The 21,710-nt window shown below is 53.6% G+C and overlaps 9 protein-coding genes across 9 annotated transcripts; 4 read left to right on the top strand and 5 right to left on the bottom strand.

The window, feature by feature from the left end:
* Positions 1 to 63: 63 nt before the first annotated feature.
* Positions 64 to 1,387, top strand: PG997_007907 (uncharacterized protein; the record flags this gene model as incomplete). The annotated part of the gene is made up of 4 exons (XM_066812222.1): positions 64 to 145; positions 335 to 471; positions 582 to 939; positions 1,089 to 1,387. 4 exons carry the CDS (start codon positions 64 to 66, stop codon positions 1,385 to 1,387), a joined length of 876 nt encoding a protein of 291 aa, XP_066667564.1.
* A 747-nt stretch (positions 1,388 to 2,134) lies between these two features.
* PG997_007906 (uncharacterized protein) lies at positions 2,135 to 2,579 on the bottom strand (the record flags this gene model as incomplete). The annotated part of the gene is made up of 3 exons (XM_066812221.1): positions 2,135 to 2,250; positions 2,358 to 2,508; positions 2,553 to 2,579. 3 exons carry the CDS (start codon positions 2,577 to 2,579, stop codon positions 2,135 to 2,137), a joined length of 294 nt encoding a protein of 97 aa, XP_066667563.1.
* Positions 2,580 to 2,692: 113 nt separating this feature from the next.
* Positions 2,693 to 3,166, bottom strand: PG997_007905 (uncharacterized protein; the record flags this gene model as incomplete). Its single annotated transcript, XM_066812220.1, has 1 exon — positions 2,693 to 3,166. One exon carries the CDS (start codon positions 3,164 to 3,166, stop codon positions 2,693 to 2,695), a length of 474 nt encoding a protein of 157 aa, XP_066667562.1.
* A 1,321-nt stretch (positions 3,167 to 4,487) lies between these two features.
* Positions 4,488 to 5,570, top strand: PG997_007904 (uncharacterized protein; the record flags this gene model as incomplete). The annotated part of the gene is made up of 3 exons (XM_066812219.1): positions 4,488 to 4,812; positions 4,880 to 5,069; positions 5,183 to 5,570. The coding sequence occupies 3 exons, from the start codon at positions 4,488 to 4,490 to the stop codon at positions 5,568 to 5,570; spliced, it is 903 nt and encodes a 300-aa protein (XP_066667561.1).
* Positions 5,571 to 6,124: 554 nt separating this feature from the next.
* PG997_007903 (uncharacterized protein) lies at positions 6,125 to 7,615 on the bottom strand (the record flags this gene model as incomplete). Its single annotated transcript, XM_066812218.1, has 6 exons — positions 6,125 to 6,611; positions 6,673 to 7,076; positions 7,127 to 7,194; positions 7,249 to 7,285; positions 7,347 to 7,442; positions 7,508 to 7,615. 6 exons carry the CDS (start codon positions 7,613 to 7,615, stop codon positions 6,125 to 6,127), a joined length of 1,200 nt encoding a protein of 399 aa, XP_066667560.1.
* Positions 7,616 to 9,385: 1,770 nt separating this feature from the next.
* Positions 9,386 to 10,480, top strand: PG997_007902 (3'-5'-bisphosphate nucleotidase; the record flags this gene model as incomplete). Its single annotated transcript, XM_066812217.1, has 1 exon — positions 9,386 to 10,480. The coding sequence occupies one exon, from the start codon at positions 9,386 to 9,388 to the stop codon at positions 10,478 to 10,480; it is 1,095 nt and encodes a 364-aa protein (XP_066667559.1).
* Positions 10,481 to 10,914: 434 nt separating this feature from the next.
* On the bottom strand, positions 10,915 to 12,051 carry PG997_007901 (uncharacterized protein; the record flags this gene model as incomplete). Its single annotated transcript, XM_066812216.1, has 3 exons — positions 10,915 to 11,129; positions 11,292 to 11,503; positions 11,708 to 12,051. The coding sequence occupies 3 exons, from the start codon at positions 12,049 to 12,051 to the stop codon at positions 10,915 to 10,917; spliced, it is 771 nt and encodes a 256-aa protein (XP_066667558.1).
* A 2,341-nt stretch (positions 12,052 to 14,392) lies between these two features.
* Positions 14,393 to 16,942, bottom strand: PG997_007900 (uncharacterized protein; the record flags this gene model as incomplete). Its single annotated transcript, XM_066812215.1, has 1 exon — positions 14,393 to 16,942. The coding sequence occupies one exon, from the start codon at positions 16,940 to 16,942 to the stop codon at positions 14,393 to 14,395; it is 2,550 nt and encodes an 849-aa protein (XP_066667557.1).
* Positions 16,943 to 18,676: 1,734 nt separating this feature from the next.
* On the top strand, positions 18,677 to 21,693 carry PG997_007899 (DNA replication licensing factor mcm6; the record flags this gene model as incomplete). Its single annotated transcript, XM_066812214.1, has 3 exons — positions 18,677 to 18,954; positions 19,021 to 21,496; positions 21,565 to 21,693. The coding sequence occupies 3 exons, from the start codon at positions 18,677 to 18,679 to the stop codon at positions 21,691 to 21,693; spliced, it is 2,883 nt and encodes a 960-aa protein (XP_066667556.1).
* Positions 21,694 to 21,710: the final 17 nt, after the last annotated feature.

Here is a 21,710-nt window from a genome sequence, read left to right as displayed (position 1 = left end):
TTTTCGCCCAGAAATCCCATCCAACCATCGTCTCTACTTCTCCAGCCACGACACAACGCAAGCATGTCTTTTTTCAAGAAGCTCGCCGACAAGTTCGACGATCTTGACCTGGGCGGCAAGAAGGACGAACAGCAGCCACCACAAGGTTGGTCATCCCATATATCCGGCCTTCACTCTTCGCTAGATCTTGCTTTTCGGCAGTCGGCAGCGTGTTCCTTGCGACTTACGCAATACCGCCGCAACGCTACGTTTTACGCTACGCGATTCGGCCCACGCCCACGCGCTAGCTTCCCAGATTCCAAGATATTGTCACTGACTTGATTCAACCGCGCAGCCACCCGCGGATACGACGGCTACGGCGGCCATTCAGGTTACCCCGGCGGTTCCGGCCCTCCGCCACCACAGTCTTACTCCCAAGCGCCTCCCCGGGTCCGGAATACGGCAATCAATACCCACCTCCGGTGCCACCACGTGAGTCCCGTTCTCATCCCATTAATACTGCTTTTCTTTTGAGATATTCGTTCACACACATCTCCCTTCTTCGGGGGTTCTTGCTCATTGCTGACATCAATCCCATAGAGCAATCTTATGGTGGTGCGCCGCCGGGGCCAGTGTACTCGCCCCCACGTGACAAGCCTCCGATTCCTCAGGGCTGGATTCCCCAGTTTGACCAGCAGCATCAGAGATGGTATTACTTTGAGGAGGCCAGTGGCCGCTCACAGTGGGAGGCGCCTGGATTCAACGGGGGAGGTGGCTCTGACACAAGAGGTCCTGACCCCTCGTATGGAGGTGCTCCTCCGTATGGCGGCGCCCCTTCATATGGTGGTGCCCCTCCATATGGCGGTGGCGCCCCGGATACGGCTCGCCTCCCCCTCCACAGCAATATGGAGGATATCCTGGCAGCAGCCCGTACCCGCAACAGCAACAACAAGAGAAGAAGTCCGGTTCCAGCGGCATGCTCCTAGGTGCAGCCGGCGGTCTTGCCGCCGGCGCAGTTGGAGGTGCTTTGTTGGCCAACGCTCTCGGTTCGTCCAGCTCCACCTAATTTCAGCCACCACTAAGAAATCAAAATGACTAACATTCTACAGATGATTCTGATGATGAGGAGAAACGGCAAGCGTATGCTCAACAATCATACGATGCTCCCCCAGGAGGTTATGGTGGAGATCCATACAGCCAAGCCCCACCTCCTATGGCTCCTCCACCCATCGACGAGGATGATCACTCCTCGCTCGCAGAAGCACGTGAAGAGTACCAGGAAGCCCTAGATGATGCCAGATCCTCAAGTGCCAGCTCTAGTGACCTCGAAGAGCTCGCAGAGGCCAGGCAGGAGTACGAAGAAGAGTACGAAGAGGCTTATGAGGAGGAATACGGCGATGAGGATTGAGGGAGTCACGTCGTCATGAGATCACCATACAACAAAGAGGTACATGATACTGGGGACTTTTATGCCGGGACGAAGGAACACTGCTGCACGTTTTATGACTTTTCCTACGCATTCGTCCACCAGCATTTTCAGTGACATTCATCGACTGAAGGCGACACGGCCTCAACTTCCGTCATAGCCACACTTTGCCGTCTTTAGGTCAAGCTACTAAGTTTGTACAATTTCAAGTGCCCTTCTTGATTGCTGTGACTTGTATTTGAGGTGGCATTCTTAAAGATAGCGGGTTGCGCAGGGGCTTACTGCTCTTATTGAAATCAACCCTGACGGCATATTGCATTGGAGGTTACCCGCTGGTATGAGTCGAAAAGCAAAAGAACAAAAAACAAAAGTCAGTAAGTTTCCGCGTCTGCTGGGCTGCCCGCCCATGCGTTGGACCACAAGTGGAACGGAACAAACCGTCTCGAACACTTGGGAAGTACCAATTTCGTGCTTCTCATGTCAAATGAGTTTTGCTAGTCGAGGTCAGATTGTATACTCTTGGACGTTTGAACTTAGATGGCCATAAGGTTGAGCTGATTACGTCACACAAACAGTATACGATGGACTAATAAAGTTTCACTTGAGGCCTAGCAAGGTGAATTAATTGCTAATTATGGCTGCGGTTGGTATTTCTACCTACTTTGCAGCTCTCTACAAGCCAGATTTCGGTAATGGATTCATTCAACCAAAACTCCGTAACAGGACCCCTTAACCGTTCACGCCGTCAGGCTTGTCAGTATAGCCGGCCTGGTTCCAGGCACAGCCACTGATTCCGAAGCATTCAAACTCGCCGGCAGCGTTGATGCTCAGGACATTTGAGTTGCCTAAAGGAGATAGTATCGCAGCTGGGATTAGTACCTCATCTATTATCCATATCGTGCCTTTCTTCGCAAGAAAGGCACGGACAAGTAGCTGGCTGGTGGTGTCTTACCGAAATCAAAGGCAGTTTGCCAGGCCGGTTGGCCATCACCGGGGTAGCAGTATACGATCATGTAGGTCGCCGGTGCACCTTGAAGCTGGGGCGGACAGCACGTGGTGGCAAAGTCTCCGTCTGCCATGGGCTGGAGAAGTCCACCGTAGTTCTGCAGACAGCTTAGTAACTTCTATGTTAGTCTCGTGACCATACAAGAATGCGCAAAGTGTGTTTGTTCATAGTGTTTCTTTTTCCATGGCGGTCTATAAGCGTTGAGATGATGGGGACAGCGGAACAAGGACTCACTGGCTCAGATTGATGACGGAGTGCCACAACTGCCCCTCGTCGTCGCGTCAGTAGGCGTCGAGCCAGATGTTTCCGTGCTGCGCGTCCTTGCCTTCGTTGATCCGGAACCGGTCGCATCTCACGTAGATGAGGGCGTCTTCGGCACCAGGGGCTGTGGCTGACGAAGTCGCGTTTGCATTATGGGACGTGGTGATCGTCGAGATGGCGAACGTGGTTCTACTGGCCAAGGTGGTGCCTGGGATGATGGGCGTGGGTGAAGAGGCCGTCTGAGCTCCGGCGACGGGCGAACTGTTGTTGGACACCTGGGTGCTTGCCGACCCGATGGAAGCATGGCCTGCTGTGGCGATCACGGCCCAGAGCGAGAGAGAAATAAGGTAAACGGCGACATTGTGAAAGCAAGTAACTGATGTATCAATGTGAGGAGCAATGGCTATAGAGTTGTGAAACGCCTGGGTAATGTATGTATACGTAAAGAAAGTGGAAGTGAACGAAGCTTGGCAAGGTTGGGCGCATTTATACATTTCAAGAGGGCATTACAAAACACCCGAGGCCAGACTTTGCATTCAATCCTCATGGCGTAGTATTATAAAGATCGAGATGCTCACCAAATTCACCCGTTGCAACCTGATAAAGACTTCCAGGTATCATACATTGAATAGGATGGGCAACGCTGGCTCTACATACATCACATGGGTCACACCGTAATTTACTTGCTGTAAAAACTCCCAGATTGCTTGGTCATAGTGTACTTCCTTAGATGAAGAGGGCTGCTGGTTGTGGGAAAAGGTGATTGGCAAACAATGTCTTCTTGGTGTCCTGGCGTGTCAAACTGGTTCTGAAGAGTGTCGTTATAGACCATATCTCCCGCCTTAACATGACATCCTCATGAATTCGGGTCTAGTTAAGGAAATTGGCAAATATGGCCGTGACCTAAAACCACAGCCAGAGGCTCTTTGCCTGTCTCCCAGAAAACTAGATTCAAGGGTGTCGGGCTCTTCGGATAGCGGCTCTTTCCCATCTTGAATACTAGACTTATGATATATAATTTTGTTTTTCAAACATAGTCGCCGATAAACCGCTGACATATCTCATTGGTACAGCCACCCCTTTTCTCAAATCGGGCCAGGCATCACTTGGCCGTACACCATTAGCCTGGGCAACACGTAATGATCAACACCATTAGTGTTGCGCCAAAACGACGACACGCAAGTCCGTACTTCTTCAGCACAAATAAGGGTGGATATACTACTGATGATATCATTTCATTTCAACCAAAGGCTACGTATGGTGGCGAACCGCATCCTAGAAAGCGTCAAAGAAAATGTCCCATACCCCCTCCCAGAAAAGCACAGCCCTTCTAACGTAGAATTAAGAACATTGATCCCTGGATGCTGTATAGACTAACCGTCTTGGTTAGCCAGCTGGGAAATTGACTGGTCTTACCTATTTGCAGTCTTACCTTCAACATGAGATGGAACTGTAGAGCAGTTGCGAGTACTACCATTTCGAAGATAGCCGCCACATGGCCCTTGACGCCTGTTCTTACTCCATTTCACAGCCGTGGCTCCGAAAATATGATGGTAATAGGCTGTGAGATGTCTAATTCTATGTGTCGCAGTGGGCTGGAGACGGGCCAGCCCCTTTACGCGGTTGGCGCCCTACACCCGATATTCCCTTTGGGTGTGTATTAGCACCGCAGTACCCTGTTTGTTCTTTTGTCACTTTTCCTTTCCTTGAGATATCATTTTATATATCATCTGTCACTCTCTGCCTTACGATACTATGATTAGCTGAAAGCTGACCGACACTTTTGCTTGTGGCTCTTTGTCACATAGGTAACTTATGAAGAGAACGAACCCCGCTGCCTGGGGCCTTGTTCACTTCTTCTTCTTCTTCTTCTTCTTCTTCTTCTTCTTCTTCTTCTTCTTCTTCTTCTTCTTTCCTAAACATTACCATTTAGCACTTCATTTCACTCTTATCACCATGCAAATGATCCGTTGGGCGTTGTTCATGTTGTCGGTCTCGTACGCGCAAGCTGCTCCAGCGCCTATCACAACTAAGACACTCCAAGACGATGTCGCTACGATCAAGGCCAAGGCTTTGTCCACCATAACGTCGGGTCCAGGTCGAGATCCGCGGCTCTGTGGATTCATTAACGGGAATGCTGGTCAGTCCAGCCCAGCCGCCCATGCTTGGAGACTAATGTTCATTATCTGATCCCTTCGCACTTATAGTTAATCCTTTGATCTACCGCCCAAACGAGGTCTGCCTCTGGGACAACGATCTCCGCGTGGCGGGATGTGTGCCCAGCATGACCGCCCAATCTTCCACGGCCGCTCTTTCGTCCATTGTCACATCTTGCCGCGACTACGCTGATGCACAGGCCGGGCGCTGTGAATCCATGCCAACGAGGGTAGTATGTTGGTAAGCCTCACCGCCTCCCTCTTTCCCCAACATCCGCTCGATCGTATGGGAACTACCATGCCATGTACGGCCCGCTTACTGATTCGATGTCCTACTTTCTCTGGACTTCACAGCTCTAATCCCTCAATGCCGGCCTGCGTGACCCTGAAGTACACCGACCTACAGAGCTATAACATATATCAATGCGGCAAATATGGTGACCCAGGCGACCTCATAGCCCGAAACCCGACAACATCGCCGTCGGGAGTCACCACAAGTCCCCTCTTGGTCAGGGCGGCTCCTACCTCGGTGCCAATGCCGACTCCTCCTGACTCGTCGGGCGAGCCAGATCTTAGCCGGGCCGAAAAGATCGCCATCGGCACTAGCATTGGCGTCGGGCTACCTACGACCCTCGTGGCGCTCTTCACTTGTTTCATCACTATCAGAGGCCTAATAAAACAAGAGCGCAGAGGCTTCTTACGCTTGTGGGACAAATTACGCGGCGCAGGCTGTCTTGGGTAGCCAGCTTGAGCCGGACACCATCGGAGCTACCTTTTCAGAATGAGCATTCTCCTACACGAACCTGGACACAGACATTGGAAATTTGCACGGGAACTTTTTGTTATTATAGAGGCTGGGCCCCTTTCCTAGCCGCGCCTAATGTGAATAATGCAAGAGCTATAAAGACAAATGAGTGCAATGAAGCGGCCGAAGATATTCTAGCTTCGTGAAGCCTACACACGTTAATTGTGATCTACAAATCTCGACGATGTGCTGTAGTAAGTATCTTAAGCCAACCTTGTTTTTAGCAGTCCTGCTCAGAAGTGAGGTGGATGTTCAACGTGGAGTTACTTGCTGGAGTGGAGGCTCGCTTTGCCTGCAGCCGCAGCATCTACGGAGCCGAGAAAAACCCACAACAACCGTGTCCCTGAGACTCATCCTTGGCAGCGAAACCCATGAAAGAACGCAAGAATCGATTCGTCACTGCGTATAGAACAACAATGATAGGATGGTGGTGGTGATATACATTCATCATACGTACTACCGTCACTACTAATTATATACTGAATTACACTCTAAATACGATGGTAGTAAAGGCAGCTCTCATAACTTCGTCCATTTTCCCCGCTGCTCTTCGGGACTAGGTGCCGCCGTGACGTGCACCCCCTATCTTCCAGCCCATGGAGCGGATCTACCTGCCGCAGGATGTATGTATCGCGGTAGTGCGAACTCTTGTCTTTGCTGTTTGCTGATTTGCTGGCTGTCGAGACAGTGCTCCCGTTTCTGCTGTGGGCGTTGTTCGTTAAAGCATCTTCGTCGTCGTCGTCAAAGTAGCGGGTTTCGCGCGTGACCTTGACCTCCTGCGTGACAAAGATCTTCCCCCAGCCTTCCGAGACGAGGGGCCAGAATATGGGGATGCTGGCGCAGATACTGGCTGCTAGGACTTCGAGGGCTGACAGGATGATGCTGATCGGTCCGTACCATGTCGGGTCGCGCGTTGGCCACGTGGCGGCTTGGTGTTCAATGATCGTCTGCAGGCGCCAGGCAGCCAGCGCAATGACACTTCAATCTGAGTTAGCTGCTGATACCATAAAAAGGCTAGGACGGGCCAGAGTCAGCTTACCACATGCCCATCGTCAACAAGGCCAGCAACCGTAGTTGGCCTGCCCGGGTCCCTCCTTCTCTCCACAAAAGAAAACCCGGTATGATCAATAGAGTGATATCCAACAGCATGTTGATAGCTGTGTGGCTCTCAAACGTAGCAAGGAAGGCTTTCGGGTGGTGCGCCCCGAATCCGTAGCAGTGCTTGTCCGGGGCATCTGTCATCCAGTAATCGCTAACTGGAACGCAAGGGACCCAGGACATGACCCCATACACTAGTCCCCAGAGTGAGGTGAACACAATCAGACCAATGACGACCTTGTGCATCATTGTCCCGTGAGGAAAGACACGGCGGTATTGAAAGAGCAGCGCAAGCTTGATGAATGTTGCAGAGCAAGCATAGGTCGCAAACATGATGTAGAAGGACTTGTGGGGGTCAGCAAAGAAGGTAGACCGGAATCGCCAGCAAAACTCACCTTCTGGAAGCCTTCTACTTGCCACGCTTCCACCTGCAGAATGTGCTGCCCAAGACCGAATTTGATAGCTAATTGGGTGTCAACAAGGATATCCCGATAATGGACCAAAGCATTCAACATACCAACGCAAGTTGTGATGCACCCTGCTGTTATTGTAACCTTCGTATCATCATGTTAGATCCCTCCGTTCTTCCGTTGTTGGTAGTCGAGGAGAACCTACCATATTAAGAAAGACGAAGAGGTCATCTAGACCTGCAGCGCGGACGATCCATAATCGAATGTACAAGCGAAAGATGCAGCATGCCCATGCGAGAATCTGCAGTTCGACCGGGTCAGGACATCATTCCGGATGTGAAGAGATGCTGGAGCGGCAATGCCTACCATAAACGTCGTGACGATTCCAATGATGACCTCGGGCCGGTTGACGGCTGGTTGGGGCTCGTCAAAGTTGATGTCGGAGTAGATGAACTCGTTCTCGGCCGAAGCCATGGCCCCCGTCTCGGATGGATGTGCGGCGAAACTGGCTGTGTTGGGCTTGGCCCGCCGGGTCCGTCCCCGTATTCAGTCAGAGACTCCTATTACTCAATCAAACGGTCTTGCTCTGGCGTTGTCCAGTCCGACCCATTGCTTTCGCCCGAGTTGTTGTAAGCGAGTGTGTAGGGCAGAGTCCAATGCAGCAGAAAGAAAGCGATCAAAGAAAAGCAACATCCATGGCACATCTGGGGAAAGATCTGGAGGATAGTCGACTTTCTAGTCGCTGCACTTATCAGATACGGCCCAGCCGCTGAAACATGATCCTGCAAATCTACGTACAAATATGCATCCCCTTACTAGGCCAGGCCCCTCCCCTGGTGGTGGTATGGTTGGCAAAGGGGGGGGCGACTAACGCCGTGTGAAGCCCTGTCAGTGCCTGCATGAGACTGGGGTTGCGCTCAATTTAGCGGTTGGTACCCACGCGGATGAGAGTGCACGCGTGTTTCTGTGCCCCCCCAACTTCTTCGGCACTGGGGCTTCCCAACGGCCTTCTGGGCATACACGGTAATAGATCATCGCGAAGGAGCGCTAACCGCGCCGCGTACCACGGTTTCCCACTGGCAAGATGCACGATCAGGGAAAGAACTTGATTCTTCCGAACATTCTTGCCATGCGTTCCGCTTTGTTCCAGAGATGACAGCGAAATGCACAGCCCAAGCGGCCCCATCCTGTCACTTCAAAGAGCCTCGCAATGTTCCGTCTGGGTGGGATAAGAGGTGATGTGTGGGCCAGAAAGCCGCCGGCTGTTGGCCGCGGGCTGCACCGCTGTCTGGTTGCCAATGGGAAGGAAGATGACTCGCAACGAAGGCATTCGGCCAGTACAGCTACCCTCCCCCACGTGTGCTTGGTTCTTTCGCTCTTCCTCGTCCTTCTGTCATCCTTCCTCCGATCATGCCTCTAAATGCGACAGGATAACGTCAGTGCCGGGCGCCAAGTACATAAGCGAGGCGGCGAGGCCGTTTGTTTGTGCCAATCCCCTGTGTCTTCACACCACGCCGATATGAGCTGTTTGGTGATGTATCACTTCTCGAAGCCGGTGGCACACTTCGCTTCGCACGAGAACCTCGCAAGTCCGGACGGGACAAGCAAGCTAGGCAAGCCGCAAAAGCAGAGGCAGAGCTGGGAAATGCGGTCCCTTGCTTAATAAGGCATGCATAGCGTGCGATGGCCTGTGTGACGAGTCATGGCGAGTCGGGTGATAGCCGTCTACCTTGCACATATTGGGAACTCGGGCGGGGCGACACAATTAGCAAATGCGACGTTGACTTACCAAGTGACAGCAGAAAACATGATTTCTCTCGTATCGTGGGAACGGAAGGAAGGCCGCGCCCAGGCTGGCTGGCTGGCAGGTGCCAGGCCCGCTCTACTCCAGCTACACTCGTCTGTGCACTCCACGCGGGCAGCTGAGGCCAGACTATGGCCAGCCCGGATGAAGCAGCCGCAACGGTAGGCTGCCAACTGGCACTCCATCCTGGCGCTAACCTAGCAACTTAGCAGCCCAGTGAGCAGGCATGAACTTCCTGCCAACGCTGGCTTGGCTTTCCAATGGTTTGTTGCAACCCCCAATTTCCTGTCGTGCAATACAACGGACGAGGGCAAACTGTCAATTTGCAAGGGGGCCTGGGCTGCTCAAACCAAAGAGAGAAAAATCCATATGATAGTTTAATTTCAATCCCACCTGACCTCCCTCTACCCCTCCCGTCACACACATCCTTGTCAAACCAAATGGACAGCCCCTACGCTAACGAGTTGCAGACTGCAATTGCAGTGATTCGGCAGGCCGCAAAGCTCAGCCAAGCCGTCATTTCTGCAGAAGATAAAGGCGTTATCGAGAAGGATGATTTGAGCCCCGTCACCGTCGCCGACTTTGCCATCCAGGCCCTGCTGACGGCCACCATCCACGCCGCCTTCCCTGGCGACCGGTTCGTGGGCGAGGAGACATCGGCCGATCTGCGCAGCAACCCAGTCCTGTTAGAGCGGGTATGGGCCCTACTGCGACGGCTCAACGATGACGTTGCTGAGGGCCGCTGTAAAATCCCCGAGAGCCCGGACCAGGCATGCGAAATGATCGACTGGTGCGGTTCAGGCGTTCCTGGCGGACCACTATCTGGTCGTGTTTGGGTCTTTGATCCCATCGATGGGACCAAAACCTTCGTCCTGGGACAAGCTTACGCCATCAATGTTGCGCTCCTGGAGGGCGGTAAGCAGGTATTGAGCGCCGTGGGATGCCCGACTCTGCCCGCCAGCCCGCAAGGCCACCTTTCCAACGATACTGTCGACCCCACCGGACGAGGATCGCTCATCTCGGCCGTGAGAGGCCACGGCACCTTCGTACGCCCACTCTTTGGATCTCCGGAGGAGGTCGAGGGCCACCGAATCCAACCTCAACCCGACACAGCCTCCCTGGCAGGACTTCGCGGCGTGACTTGCTTTAAGACGTTAGCTTCCGGTGTCGATGATGCCCACGAAGCCATCATGGAGAAGATGAGCATTCCATTTCCGGGCAGCGATCTCTTAGGCTGGGTCCCGCGCTGGGTGACACTCGGTCTGGGAGTTGCCAACGTAACCGTATGGGTATACAAGAATCGGGAACGTCACGGTAAACTATGGGACCACGCCGGCGCCATGCTCCTCTTCGAGGAAGTGGGCGGGAAGATCACAGATATCGATGGCAAGGACATTGACCTTACTGTCGGGAGGATCATGTCCGCCAACTGTGGTTTCGTAGCCGCCCCGAAGAACGTCCACCACGAGGTCCTAAGGATCGTCCAGGAAACGCTGAAGGAGCAAAACAAGTCCCATTTGTTAGCAGCGCCTTGAAAGTAGAACGAAGGAACCGTCGCAGACATCGAATAGGCCGGTTGGACAGAGGAATCCTCGAGCCGAGAATGACCTAGCATCAATAGACTTTTCATGAAACATTTCCGGGGTGGTCACAGCTGGCGACGCAGTGAAGGTTGCTAATTTGGTATTTGTCACCTAAACCTACGCTCCAAGTGCCGAACCTACTTTCCACTCACGGTCCGCATACTCCAACCCTTCAGCGCAGGCACCCCGCCCCATCTTGCATGGTCGAGCAACCTGATCTTCCACCATACCATGCCCACAACACTAGCCAGCAAATACCCCAATCACTTGCTGGCTGCGGCTCGACTGGCCGCATTGACTGTGCCAAGCCTTCCACGCGGCCTCGTCGCATGCACTATCCAGCCAGAGAAATCTCTTCAACATTGCTTTGGCCGCGTCCCACGTCGTCAGGCCGCGCTCAGCGCGGATCCGCCTGGTCTGGTCGGGGAAGGTCTGTACAGCTCCGCGCCCTCGGTTCCTTCATCGATAGCGGCGGCCGCCGCCTCTCCCGCCCTGCTGCGACCGCGCCCAGCATTGCGGCCCAGAAGAGAAAACGGCTGTTCTGGATCGTGTTGCTGCTGCTGCTGCTGCTGCTCATGAAGCATGCAAGGTCGGCTGCGGCCTTGGCAAGGGGTTCGCCGCGCGGTAACGGGAACGTCACGCCCATCGTGAAGACGAGCGCGGCTGCTCGGCAGATGTCCTCGGCGCTGTCTCTACTGCCTCCCTTCCCGCCGTAGGCTCATCAGCCGGTGCTGCGCAATGTTCTGGTACGGAACTACCATACCCGTCAAGCCCGTGTCGCCCAGCTGCTTAACCCGGATGACGTATGCCTTGATCTCCTGGCAACACACGCTAATATTTAGGATCAGATCCTTTAAGCTGTTATCCACGACGACAGCATCAGCCTCAGTCAGGGACGGTCGTACATGCGGCACCCAGGCTTGGAAGACTTGCTTGAATGCTTCGCAGAGACCGACCCGTAAGTTAAATATGCGTCTGTTAGCCTCGTATTCCTCGAGTCGGTGAAAACTCGAGTTGAGGTCACGGAAATACATGCCGTGGGGGCCTTACCCGGTGACGGCCGCGTTGACATTGTCTGCCAGTGTGAATGCCTCCGACCCGTAATATCGATGTGCTCGATGCCGCCGCGCATATCCAGGCAGTTCAATAACGCCGCCCAGCTTTCCTCTGCGAACTCACAGTGGGCCAGGCTCTCGTGCACGCGCAGACGATCGATGCCATCGTCGCGGAAGAGGCCCCGCGGCGGCCCCGCGAGCGAGTAGCAGTGCGCGGGGCGCCAGTTGAGCGCCATCATCCCGATGAGGGTCGAGTCGGACACCACGCCGGCCGAGCGCTGCAGGCCGTCGTGCACCAGGCGGGTCAGCCGCATCGATGACCTGCACTTGGTCTCTTCGAGGGCGGGCGGGTACTGGCGAAGGAGCGACTGCTCGGTCGGACAGCTGATGGACACCTCCAGGACTACCGGTTCCAGCATGTTGAGTTAGAACATTATACTTGTTATTCCCTTGTTGATCGAGAAGCATTGTTGTGACACGGTGGGGATATCTGCTGAGTCGCTGAGAAGAAGAGTAATCACGTAAGTATCGTAACCATGGAGCGGGTTCATACGTATTCAAGAACCCGATGAGTCAAGTTTGATGGCTCTGCGGTTTTCTTACATACCCAAATAGAACATATTCCTGTCACTTGCATCCTCCATTGAAGGCGACAAGCACCGGAGGGTGTCAAGCGAACGCGAAGGGGCCGGGAGTGACTCGCCAAGCATTGAACATGCGCAGGCTTCTCCTTGTGTGTATTAGCCATATACGCAACTCTGCCCTTCTCTTGTCGTGATCTGCCCAGCCTTTCATGCAGATTCAGCAGGAGAGCCGCTCTTCTTGGTAGCTGATTCACAAGCAGGAGAAGCCTTTCGATTCCCTCGTGGGTTGTCAGTCAAGACTCCTATATCGGGACTTGATGCGGTTCAAGGGGTTCGGGAGGTAGCTCAGACTGCAAGCCTTCTGGTTCAGCCTATTTTAGCACTTGAGCTGTAGCTGCGAGGACGAAAGCCCGCTCCAGTCATTGGCAAAATAGGCCTCAGGCTGGCGCTGAAGGGCCAGTGCTTCACAAACGTCACTGGAGCCCATCGATTTACAGGAAAGTATATTTATCGACTGGTTCAATTCAGGGGCTTCGTGTGTACGATTTATATAACTGAATCTAGCTTTTGCACTCGCACTAGTTGCTTATATACTACCTGTTGGGTGTTCTATGGCTATCGTCCTCTGATGGTTATTGATCGACAATTAAGCTCCTATGAGTGACCCAATAATGTGGCATGCTCAGGTTGGTTTCCGCATACCACCGTTTTCATCACGGAACATTATCCGATACTTGACAATAACACAAGAGTATATTAAGTTTTGTCCAATACGAACGGATGATGCGGACGTTGACCGATGGCAGTACCCCGGAACCTATGTTGTGATTATGGTGATACTAGCATAAACATGTTATGTCGATGAGAGTCCAGGCAGTCCCGTGGATACCCGCCTACGGATCATCATGTTCGCACCCCTAGCGCATAATATAGCCCTTCTGGTGAGCTTCTAGAGGTGCTTGTTTGCTTCTTAGTGGTCTTCCGTCGGTCGACCACATCCGAAAGAATGGAATAATATCGGACGATCAACCTTTTAAGAAATTTGAATTGTAAAGGGATGGGCAAAGCAAACGTGAAAGCACGAGTATGAGTTTTATAAAAGATAGCCAACGCTGGAGTCCTGTCACCCGCTTGCTTGAGATTCTATCTGCAACTATTCCATAGATCCTTAGTAGTGCTACCATCCATTTATCCATCCATCCAGCCAGTATGTAGATTGTGCTAATCAGTGCAAGTCTACAAACCCCGGTAGTTATCTAGAGCCAATAACACTAAAGGATCTTCTATAATATTAGACCCCTACTATAATGTTCTGCCCCTAGAATATGCTGGGAACTCCGGGTGCCAAGGGTAGAACGCGTCCGGGCCGCAGTATCACGGTTCTGGCTGATACTGCATGTTGGCCTCGTGTGGCACTTCATGCCTACTCTACCGAACTCTGCAGGCGATCTGGAGACCCTTGGCAAAGCGCTTACTTGTATAACAAGAACACCGAGGTCGTCACACCAGGGCGTACAAGCCCCAGTCATTCTATAAGATGGTCGAAACTTGTTTATCCCGCCCAGTTCCTCTGGTAAAATAGAATGGCTGGGCTATTCCCGATGCAATGTAACCAAAGCTAACTGCCATGTTGTGTTTGGGTCACCCACTGACCACTTCTATTCTTAGGGGCATACTTCGCCTCAACTGGACGCGCGGCCGGGTGGACACTTTGGCCCTGCATCACTCGCTGGCAAGAAAGGGGCGTCCCTTAAAATGCTTGCATATTGAACACAGAGCAGGTGTAACGATTCTGGTGGTACTGAACGCAATAGGCCATCTGGTAAAGTTATTTCCTCCGTTTTCTCGCTTCCTTGAAATCACTTCGAACGTCGAAACATGCACGCCCGTTCGTAGCCAAAAGTCCGGCCAGATAACTAAGTTAAGTCGACTGTCATGTCGAATTACAAGTGGCAACATGTCGACGTATCTTCGAATATGCAGAGACAACCGGATCTACGCTGCGGATATCTTGATCCGCAAACCTGGACAGGTCGCAGGTAAGGGTGCACATACAGATATAGATATTTTATTCACTGAGCGTACCGAAGTGGCCGTTGGGGGATGAAGATGCTGAAGTATTGTATATATTTATAGCATTGATGGTGGTCATATCATTCTAGACGCACTCTAACATGTATCCCAATGCGTTACCTGCAAATGCGCGAAGAAGCAGTCGAAACTCGTCAATTTGAAGGACTCTCAATTTGCAGCAGCCTCTTCATCTGCCGCGGCTCTTTGCAGTCGCCGGAGCCCCTCTCCAGTGTGTTGCCCATGATCTGCGTCGGCAGCAGGGCCCCCTCGCCGCGGAAGTAGCAGCCCTCGCGGTGACCTTCGGGCCGGAACAGCATCTCGTTGCCCTGGCCGTCCTCGGCCGGGACGCGGACCAGGATGCCGCTCCAATCGGCCAGACACTCCCAGCAGAATTCGAAGCGGCAGCGCGAGCAGGTCATATGGAAGCAACCCTCACCCTTGGCGACCTGGACGCCACAGCCCTGACCGGGACACGCCTTGGTGTTCTGCGCGAGCCAGTCGCGCGTGCGGCCGTAGTGGGGGTCGCCGTGCTCGCGCTGGGCGGCTGCCTCGACGCAGCGGAGGCCCTTGTGCCAGGGCGTCTGGCACGTGAAGCACATTTGCAAGCCGCACTCGATGCACATGATGTTGTTGGGGTCCTTGGAGGGCAGCAGCAGCTCGGGCGGCGCCTCGGCCGCCGCGTCGGGCCCGTCGTACAGACCGCCGCCAGCGCATCCGTCGCGGAGGCAGCCGCGGAAGTTGGGCAGGTCGCGCACGGAGTTGATGGTGGCATAGCGGTCGTAGGTGTCGAAGACGTCGGGCGTTGTGAGGCACCGGATCTCCTCGTGGGTGTACCGGTGGTGGCAGTCCGGCGTGGCGCAGATGATGTTGTCCACGACGCCGTGCCCACGGGACTGGATTTGCGTTGATATGAAGGTGGAGAGGCACTCGCGACATATGTCGTGATCGTGATCGCACACTGAGAGGATCTCCTTGGTCGGGAACGACAGGATACGCCAAGTCCATTCGCCGCCATACCCTTTGGTAACTCTTTTCCACCTTTGTTCGTCGCCTCTATGAAATTCCGGGTACTCCTCATCACACACGACGCACGTACGCGATACTTGCCGCGGCAGTAAATGTTTGAAGATGGGGATTTTGATCGCACCCTTTCCATCTGCTGTGTCGATTGGTAGCAGCTCGAGCTCGATTTGCCCCACGGGTCGCGGCGTTGCTCCATCCAAGGGGGATGACATGCGCCCATATCTAATAAGTCGGTCATGTAAGGCTTTGCCCCGGCGCAGCTGGTTCCTTTCAGGCACAGGGGTCAGAGCCTGGAGGGCCGTTCGTAGTTGGTTTGCGCGTTCAAACCGCCGTACGTGGCTGATTGCATCTGGAACACCAAGCGCCTCGAGAATACCGAGGACGTCAAGATTGCGATCCAGAGGTAGACTCTTCCCGCATACCGGCACAGGACACTTAATCCAACTTGTCTTGTCCAATTCGAACCAGTACTGAGAGCCGATGCCGGCGATGATGGCAGTTGTCAGACAAGTCTTGCAGACATATCTCCTACAACAAGTGGAAACCCCCCAGATGGGATCGAAATCCTCAAAGGCAGAGGCGGTGACACCCGGAAGCTGAGTGAGCACCTCGGACAGATATGCACTGCGATTCGACTTCTGGGACCCTTTGAATTTGGGAAGATGACAGACAGCACAGAGGGCAATAGGTTGTTTGAAATTTCGCCCCGATAACTGCATTCCGTTCATAAGGCGAGTGAACTCTTGAATCTGCGGTGCTGTCAATGGACTGTCAAGAGTGACTCGCGCCTGCTGCCTGTCTGTATGTGGGTTGGCCATGGCATTGGAGACAATCTGCGGAGATAACAGCTGCCTCATGATCAACTCTCGTAGAGTCGTCGGCGAGGGTGCCGCATCGTCCGCCATGGCTTTAAGCTTGGATCTGGGCCTCCTGCTGCCCCTGCTGCTGGTAGCGCTGCGTGACTGTTGCCTGTGCGAGCTCGGTTCTGTCAGGCTACGAGAGCGGTTAAGTTGATCGGAAGACTGGTTTCTCAACGCGTCTAGTTCGGCACGCAAGCGAGAAATCTCATCCCGGAGAGCCTGTTTCTCGTCGACAGGCTCTGTGTAATCACCGAGCGTGGCCCAAGGATGTGTTGCAGCACTCCAGGCTGACTGGCTTTCGACAGCCTTGCCTTTGGATGATCCGGACTGGAGCGAGTGAAATGCAGGCCTGCTCTGAAAAGACGGGAGCCGGGCCTCGTTTTCCTCGTCTGAATCGTCGTCTGCTTTCCTGATAACGACCAGCTCACCAAGGTCGCCAAGCCCTGCTATAGGGAGATCGAGCTTCTTGGGGTTGCCGAGGGTTGGCTCCCCTGTTTGCGTCTCTCCAAGGTAGTTCAACGAAGCTGCTGTGCCGGGGATGTCGACACCGTTGTCCAGCAGGGAGAATTCGAAAGTCGACTGAGCATCTGAATACTGGGTGTCGCTGTCTGATCTAACGTCGCCTTCTTCTTCATAGGCTGGTATGGAGTCGTCAGACTGTTCATCTCCAGAATCGAGGAAGTTGGGGGAACGCTGGCGACGTTCGCCGTCCGAAAGCCGGCGCGGCCACAAGCTGAGTCGCCGTGACTGGAAGAAGGAGGTGAGCGTACCACGATGCTGCGCATCAAGGTCCCCCGTGCCACGTCCGTCTGAAACCATTGTGTACGGGTGCCACTATGCTGCGCGACTGAATAAGGTTGGGGGATCAAAAGCAACCAAGAAGGCTTGATCTGCAGAACCGTTGGCGGAACCAGCCGGTTGCTTGCAGCGGGTAGGGATAAGACACTCGACACTTGACGAAGCAAACGAGACGAGTGGTTTAAAAGGAATTGCAAGTCCGGTTGGACAGATAAAGCAGCGAAACGGGGTTTGTTCCCCGAGTAGTGATTTTATCTGCAACATACAGGACGAAGAGTCGAAGACGTGACTCCGTTCCCACCAAAGGCGAGGCGCGACATGGAAGAACTAGACATGTGCATCATCCGGGAGCTCCAGATATGCGAGATCAGGCCCGACATGTTATGGCTTGAAACGGTGCCAGGCGAAAAACCCGACGGGGAGGGGCATCTGACCGCAACACAAGAGCTAAATGCGAACGGTTGGCAGCTTGCAGCAATTCGATTGGTGTTGCTCGTTCCAGCGGTGCCAGCTAACACGCAGATTTGGGCGGTTCTGGGCGGTTGAAAGCGGAGGGGGCGAGTGACGACACGGCGAGTGGCCGTCGAGCAATTGGGGAAAAGAGAGGGGGCATCGTACAAAACGGATCAGCTGTACACGCTGGCCGTACATGCTGCCCAGCTGTACACACACACTTGACACCACAAATTCAGACCGACATGATACCTTGCAGTGTTTGAGCCATGACTGCTATGTCGCTCGCCTGAATCGCTGCTCACCGTGTCACCTGTGGTCCTGTGCTGCATAAGGCATTCAGGGTTCTGCTCAAACTTCAGGGTCCTTTCATCCCATTTTTAAAAGAAGAAAAACCGTCCAAAGAAAAGATCATGTACGTAATATTGCCAGGCCTTCCGTCGTTGTGCAGCTTTCACGATTCAGCGCTCGGCACTTCCATAAAGTTGACAGCGGAACTCCAATAGTTATCTGAACCTAGAGTTTTTACTACTGTTGTATGATGTATGAAGGAGGCGGTGTTGAAAGCTGGGACAAAGTGCTCGCATGGCGCGAATAAGAAGTACGAACAACTCAACTGCCATTGTAACATTTTAGACCGTCACCGCCAGACTGAGAAAACGGCTTGCAGGCATTTGAAGACCCGAGCCTAACGGTGGCAAATCGTACAGTACATGCGATTACCTAGTGGCTAGAGATGGAGACGCCTGAGGCCTAACATTGAGACACCCAGACCAGACTGACCACTTACAGATTTACAGTGACTGCAAAAGCTAGCTGGATACACTCTACCAACACTGGTATAGTATAATAATCATAATGGAATACTGATATATATTTCTAAAAATTCGAGTACCTTCTAAAATAAACGTTACCAGTGTAATCACTAAGTAACTAAGGTACATACCGGCCGCTAAAGGCTGGGTTGTCCAGAGTCTTGTTGCCCAAGGTGCTGCTAAAGAGGCGCTATGCTTGTACACGTCGGGCAACGAACAGAGCAAGAGAGCGCTGTCCCGAATCGGTTTGGCGTCTCATGCAATCAATTAAAGTCGCGTCTCAAACGCGGCCCCTTCCCAATCGACGCGTTTTGGCCCCTCTTTCCCCGATTGGAGAAATTGTTCACCAGCCAGCGTGCATGTAGATGTCTGTCTTGATGCGATAAACAAATCCCGTCACTTACGTACACAATCACACTATACACTATACCCCCAACACAACGGCCAACACGAAGCCCGTCGCATAGTTGGTTGACTGCTAATCGCAATGGCGACTTCGAGTGATGCCGGCTTTATGATGTCGGATGCCCCTTCGCGGGCGTCGGCTGGTGGTTCCAGGGGCAGACAAGCCCGCAGCTCGTCTGCACGACCACGCGCGCCACCTTCAGAGAGCCTCGCGGCCCCGAGCGACGACGAGGGTGAAGGCTTCGCCGACGACCAGATTCCCGGTCGCGCAAGGAGGAATGGCGCCACACAGGACATCCCGCGTGTGGAGGATCGGGTCGGCTTCGCCATCCAAGAAGCATTCGAGCACTTTATCGAGGAGTAAGCAATTAACCCCAGAAGAGTATACGAATAGCCGCCAGAAGACTGACAGCAACGACAATGCAGCTTCACCGAAGACCCGACATCTTCAGCCCAGCCCACCTCCAGCGCCGTTACTACGGACAAGTACTATGTTGCGCAAATTCACAACATGCGTGTGTTCCAGCTATCGACCTTCTACGTCAACTACGACCACCTCTCCTCCTACCAGACTGGTGCGCTCGCCAATGCCGTCAACCAGAGCTACTACCGTTTCCTCCCCTTCCTCACCAACGCTCTACATAACATGATCGCCAAGTACGAGCCCCAGTATTTCCGCGAGCATCGCCAGCCCACCACCTCGAGCAACCTCACCAGTTCCGGTGCCAGTCACGCAGGCACTGCCTCGCAAACCGAGTCTAGCCAAGGCGGGAAGACTGCCAACCAACAGACGGACAAGCTCTTTGCCATTGCTTTCTACAACCTGCCACTGGTATCCCGAGTGCGTAGTTTGCGCGCCCTGAATGTGGGCCAGCTTCTCTCCATCTCGGGTACCGTTACCCGTACATCGGAAGTGCGTCCAGAGCTGTCAGTAGCCACCTTCGTCTGTGAGGCTTGCAGAGCCGTGGTACCCAACGTTGAGCAGACGTTCCGCTACACGGAGCCTACTCAATGCCCCAACATGCAATGCAACAACCGCATGGCATGGCAGCTCGATATCAGGCACAGCACCTTCGTGGATTGGCAAAAGGTTCGCATACAAGAAAACAGCTCTGAGATCCCCACGGGAAGCATGCCCCGAACCATGGATGTGATCCTGCGTGGTGAGATGGTCGACCGTGCTAAGGCTGGTGAGAAGTGCATCTTTACTGGTGCTCTTATTGTGGTGCCCGATGTGAGCCAATTGGGACAGCCCGGTAAAAGGGCTGTAGCCATGAGAGACGACAGAAACGCTGGTGGTAACGACGCCGGTGGGAGCGGTGTCTCGGGTTTGAAGGCCCTCGGTGTGCGTGATCTCACGTACCGCTTAGCCTTCCTTGCCTGCATGGTCAACCCCGATACATCGACTCCTGGTTCAACGTCCTCGCGTCAAATAAATGACATAATTAGCACCCTCACACAAAGCAATGCAGATACTGCCGAAACTGCCGAAGAAGCGCAGACGGCAGTGCTCAACTCTATGACACCCGCAGAGATTGAGGAGCTGCGTCACATGGTGCATAGCGACTACATTTACGCTAGACTTGTTGCGAGTCTGGCGCCGATGGTCTACGGCCATGAGATTGTCAAGAAGGGGCTGCTGTTGCAACTCATGTCCGGTGTGCACAAGTCCACAGCTGAGGGCATGCAACTACGTGGTGACATCAATATCTGCATCGTCGGAGACCCGTCAACCTCCAAATCCCAGTTCCTCAAATATGTTTGCTCCTTTGCACCGCGTGCTGTCTACACGTCCGGCAAGGCCTCCTCTGCCGCCGGTTTGACGGCGGCGGTAGTGAAGGACGAGGAGACTGGCGAGTTCACGATCGAGGCGGGAGCCCTGATGCTTGCGGACAATGGAATTTGTGCGATTGATGAGTTCGACAAGATGGACATCGCAGACCAAGTTGCCATCCACGAAGCCATGGAACAGCAGACCATCTCAATTGCCAAGGCCGGTATCCAAGCAACTCTCAATGCGCGAACATCGATCCTTGCTGCGGCAAACCCGGTTGCCGGAAGATACGACCGCAAGACCACACTACGCCAGAACATCAACATGAGCGCACCCATCATGAGTCGATTCGATCTCTTCTTTGTGGTGTTGGACGAGTGCAAAGAGAGCGTCGATAGGCATCTCGCCCAGCACATTGTCGGCATTCATCAACTGCGTGATAATGCAATTGAGCCTGAGTTCAGCACCGAATGCTTGCAACGGTATATTCGATTTGCTCGAACCTTCCGTCCCGAGTTCACCGACGAAGCCAAAACCAGACTTGTCAACAGGTACAAAGAGCTGCGTTCTGACGACTCCCAAGGTGGCATCGGCAAGAACAGCTATCGTATCACCGTCAGACAGCTGGAATCTATGATCCGACTCAGTGAAGCTATTGCGAAGGCAAACTGTGTCGAGGAAATCACCGCGGACTTCGTTGACGAGGCGTTCAGCCTCCTTCAGCAAAGTATTATCACTGTCGAGTACGATGACATCGAGATGGATGAGGACGATGATGCCGCCGAGGACGCGGCTGACCTCCTTGCCGCTGCCGACGCTGCCTCTGGCGCCAATGCTGAGCAAGACGAGGACGACGAGATGGCCGATGGTGACGGCCCAGCGGCCACCCCAGCAGAGCAAGCCGCGAAGAGGAAGAAGACGGCCATCACGCATGAGAAGTATGTGAGCATGGTTAATATGATTGTCAGTCGCGTCAGCGAAGGCGAGGATTCCGGCGCAGGCGAAGGCGTGGATGCCAAGCAACTTCTTCAGTGGTACCTGGAACAGAAGGAAGACGATCTGGACGACGAAGAGGCCTACAACGCCGAGCTGCACGTGGCCAAGATGGTGTTGAAGAAGATGGTCAAGGTAAATAAACCCCTAACCCTCCTTTTTCGACCAATATGTGTGCGGCATTGCTAATATGATCTCAATAGGACAACATCCTTATGGCCGTTCGCGGCGATGGACTCGTGCCAGAGGATGCTGACAATGGCGAGGCATCTGCCTCGCAGAAGGTGACCTACGTGATACACCCCAACTGCGCCCTTGAGGAGGATCTCTGAGCACAATCATCTAGTGC

The sequence above is a fragment of the Apiospora hydei genome (genome assembly GCF_038363865.1).
Source record: "Apiospora hydei strain CBS 114990 chromosome Unknown utg000006l_segment0_segment0, whole genome shotgun sequence".
Classification (NCBI taxonomy): Eukaryota; Fungi; Ascomycota; class Sordariomycetes; order Amphisphaeriales; family Apiosporaceae; genus Apiospora; species Apiospora hydei.
This window is presented reverse-complemented; position numbering and strand designations above follow the sequence as displayed.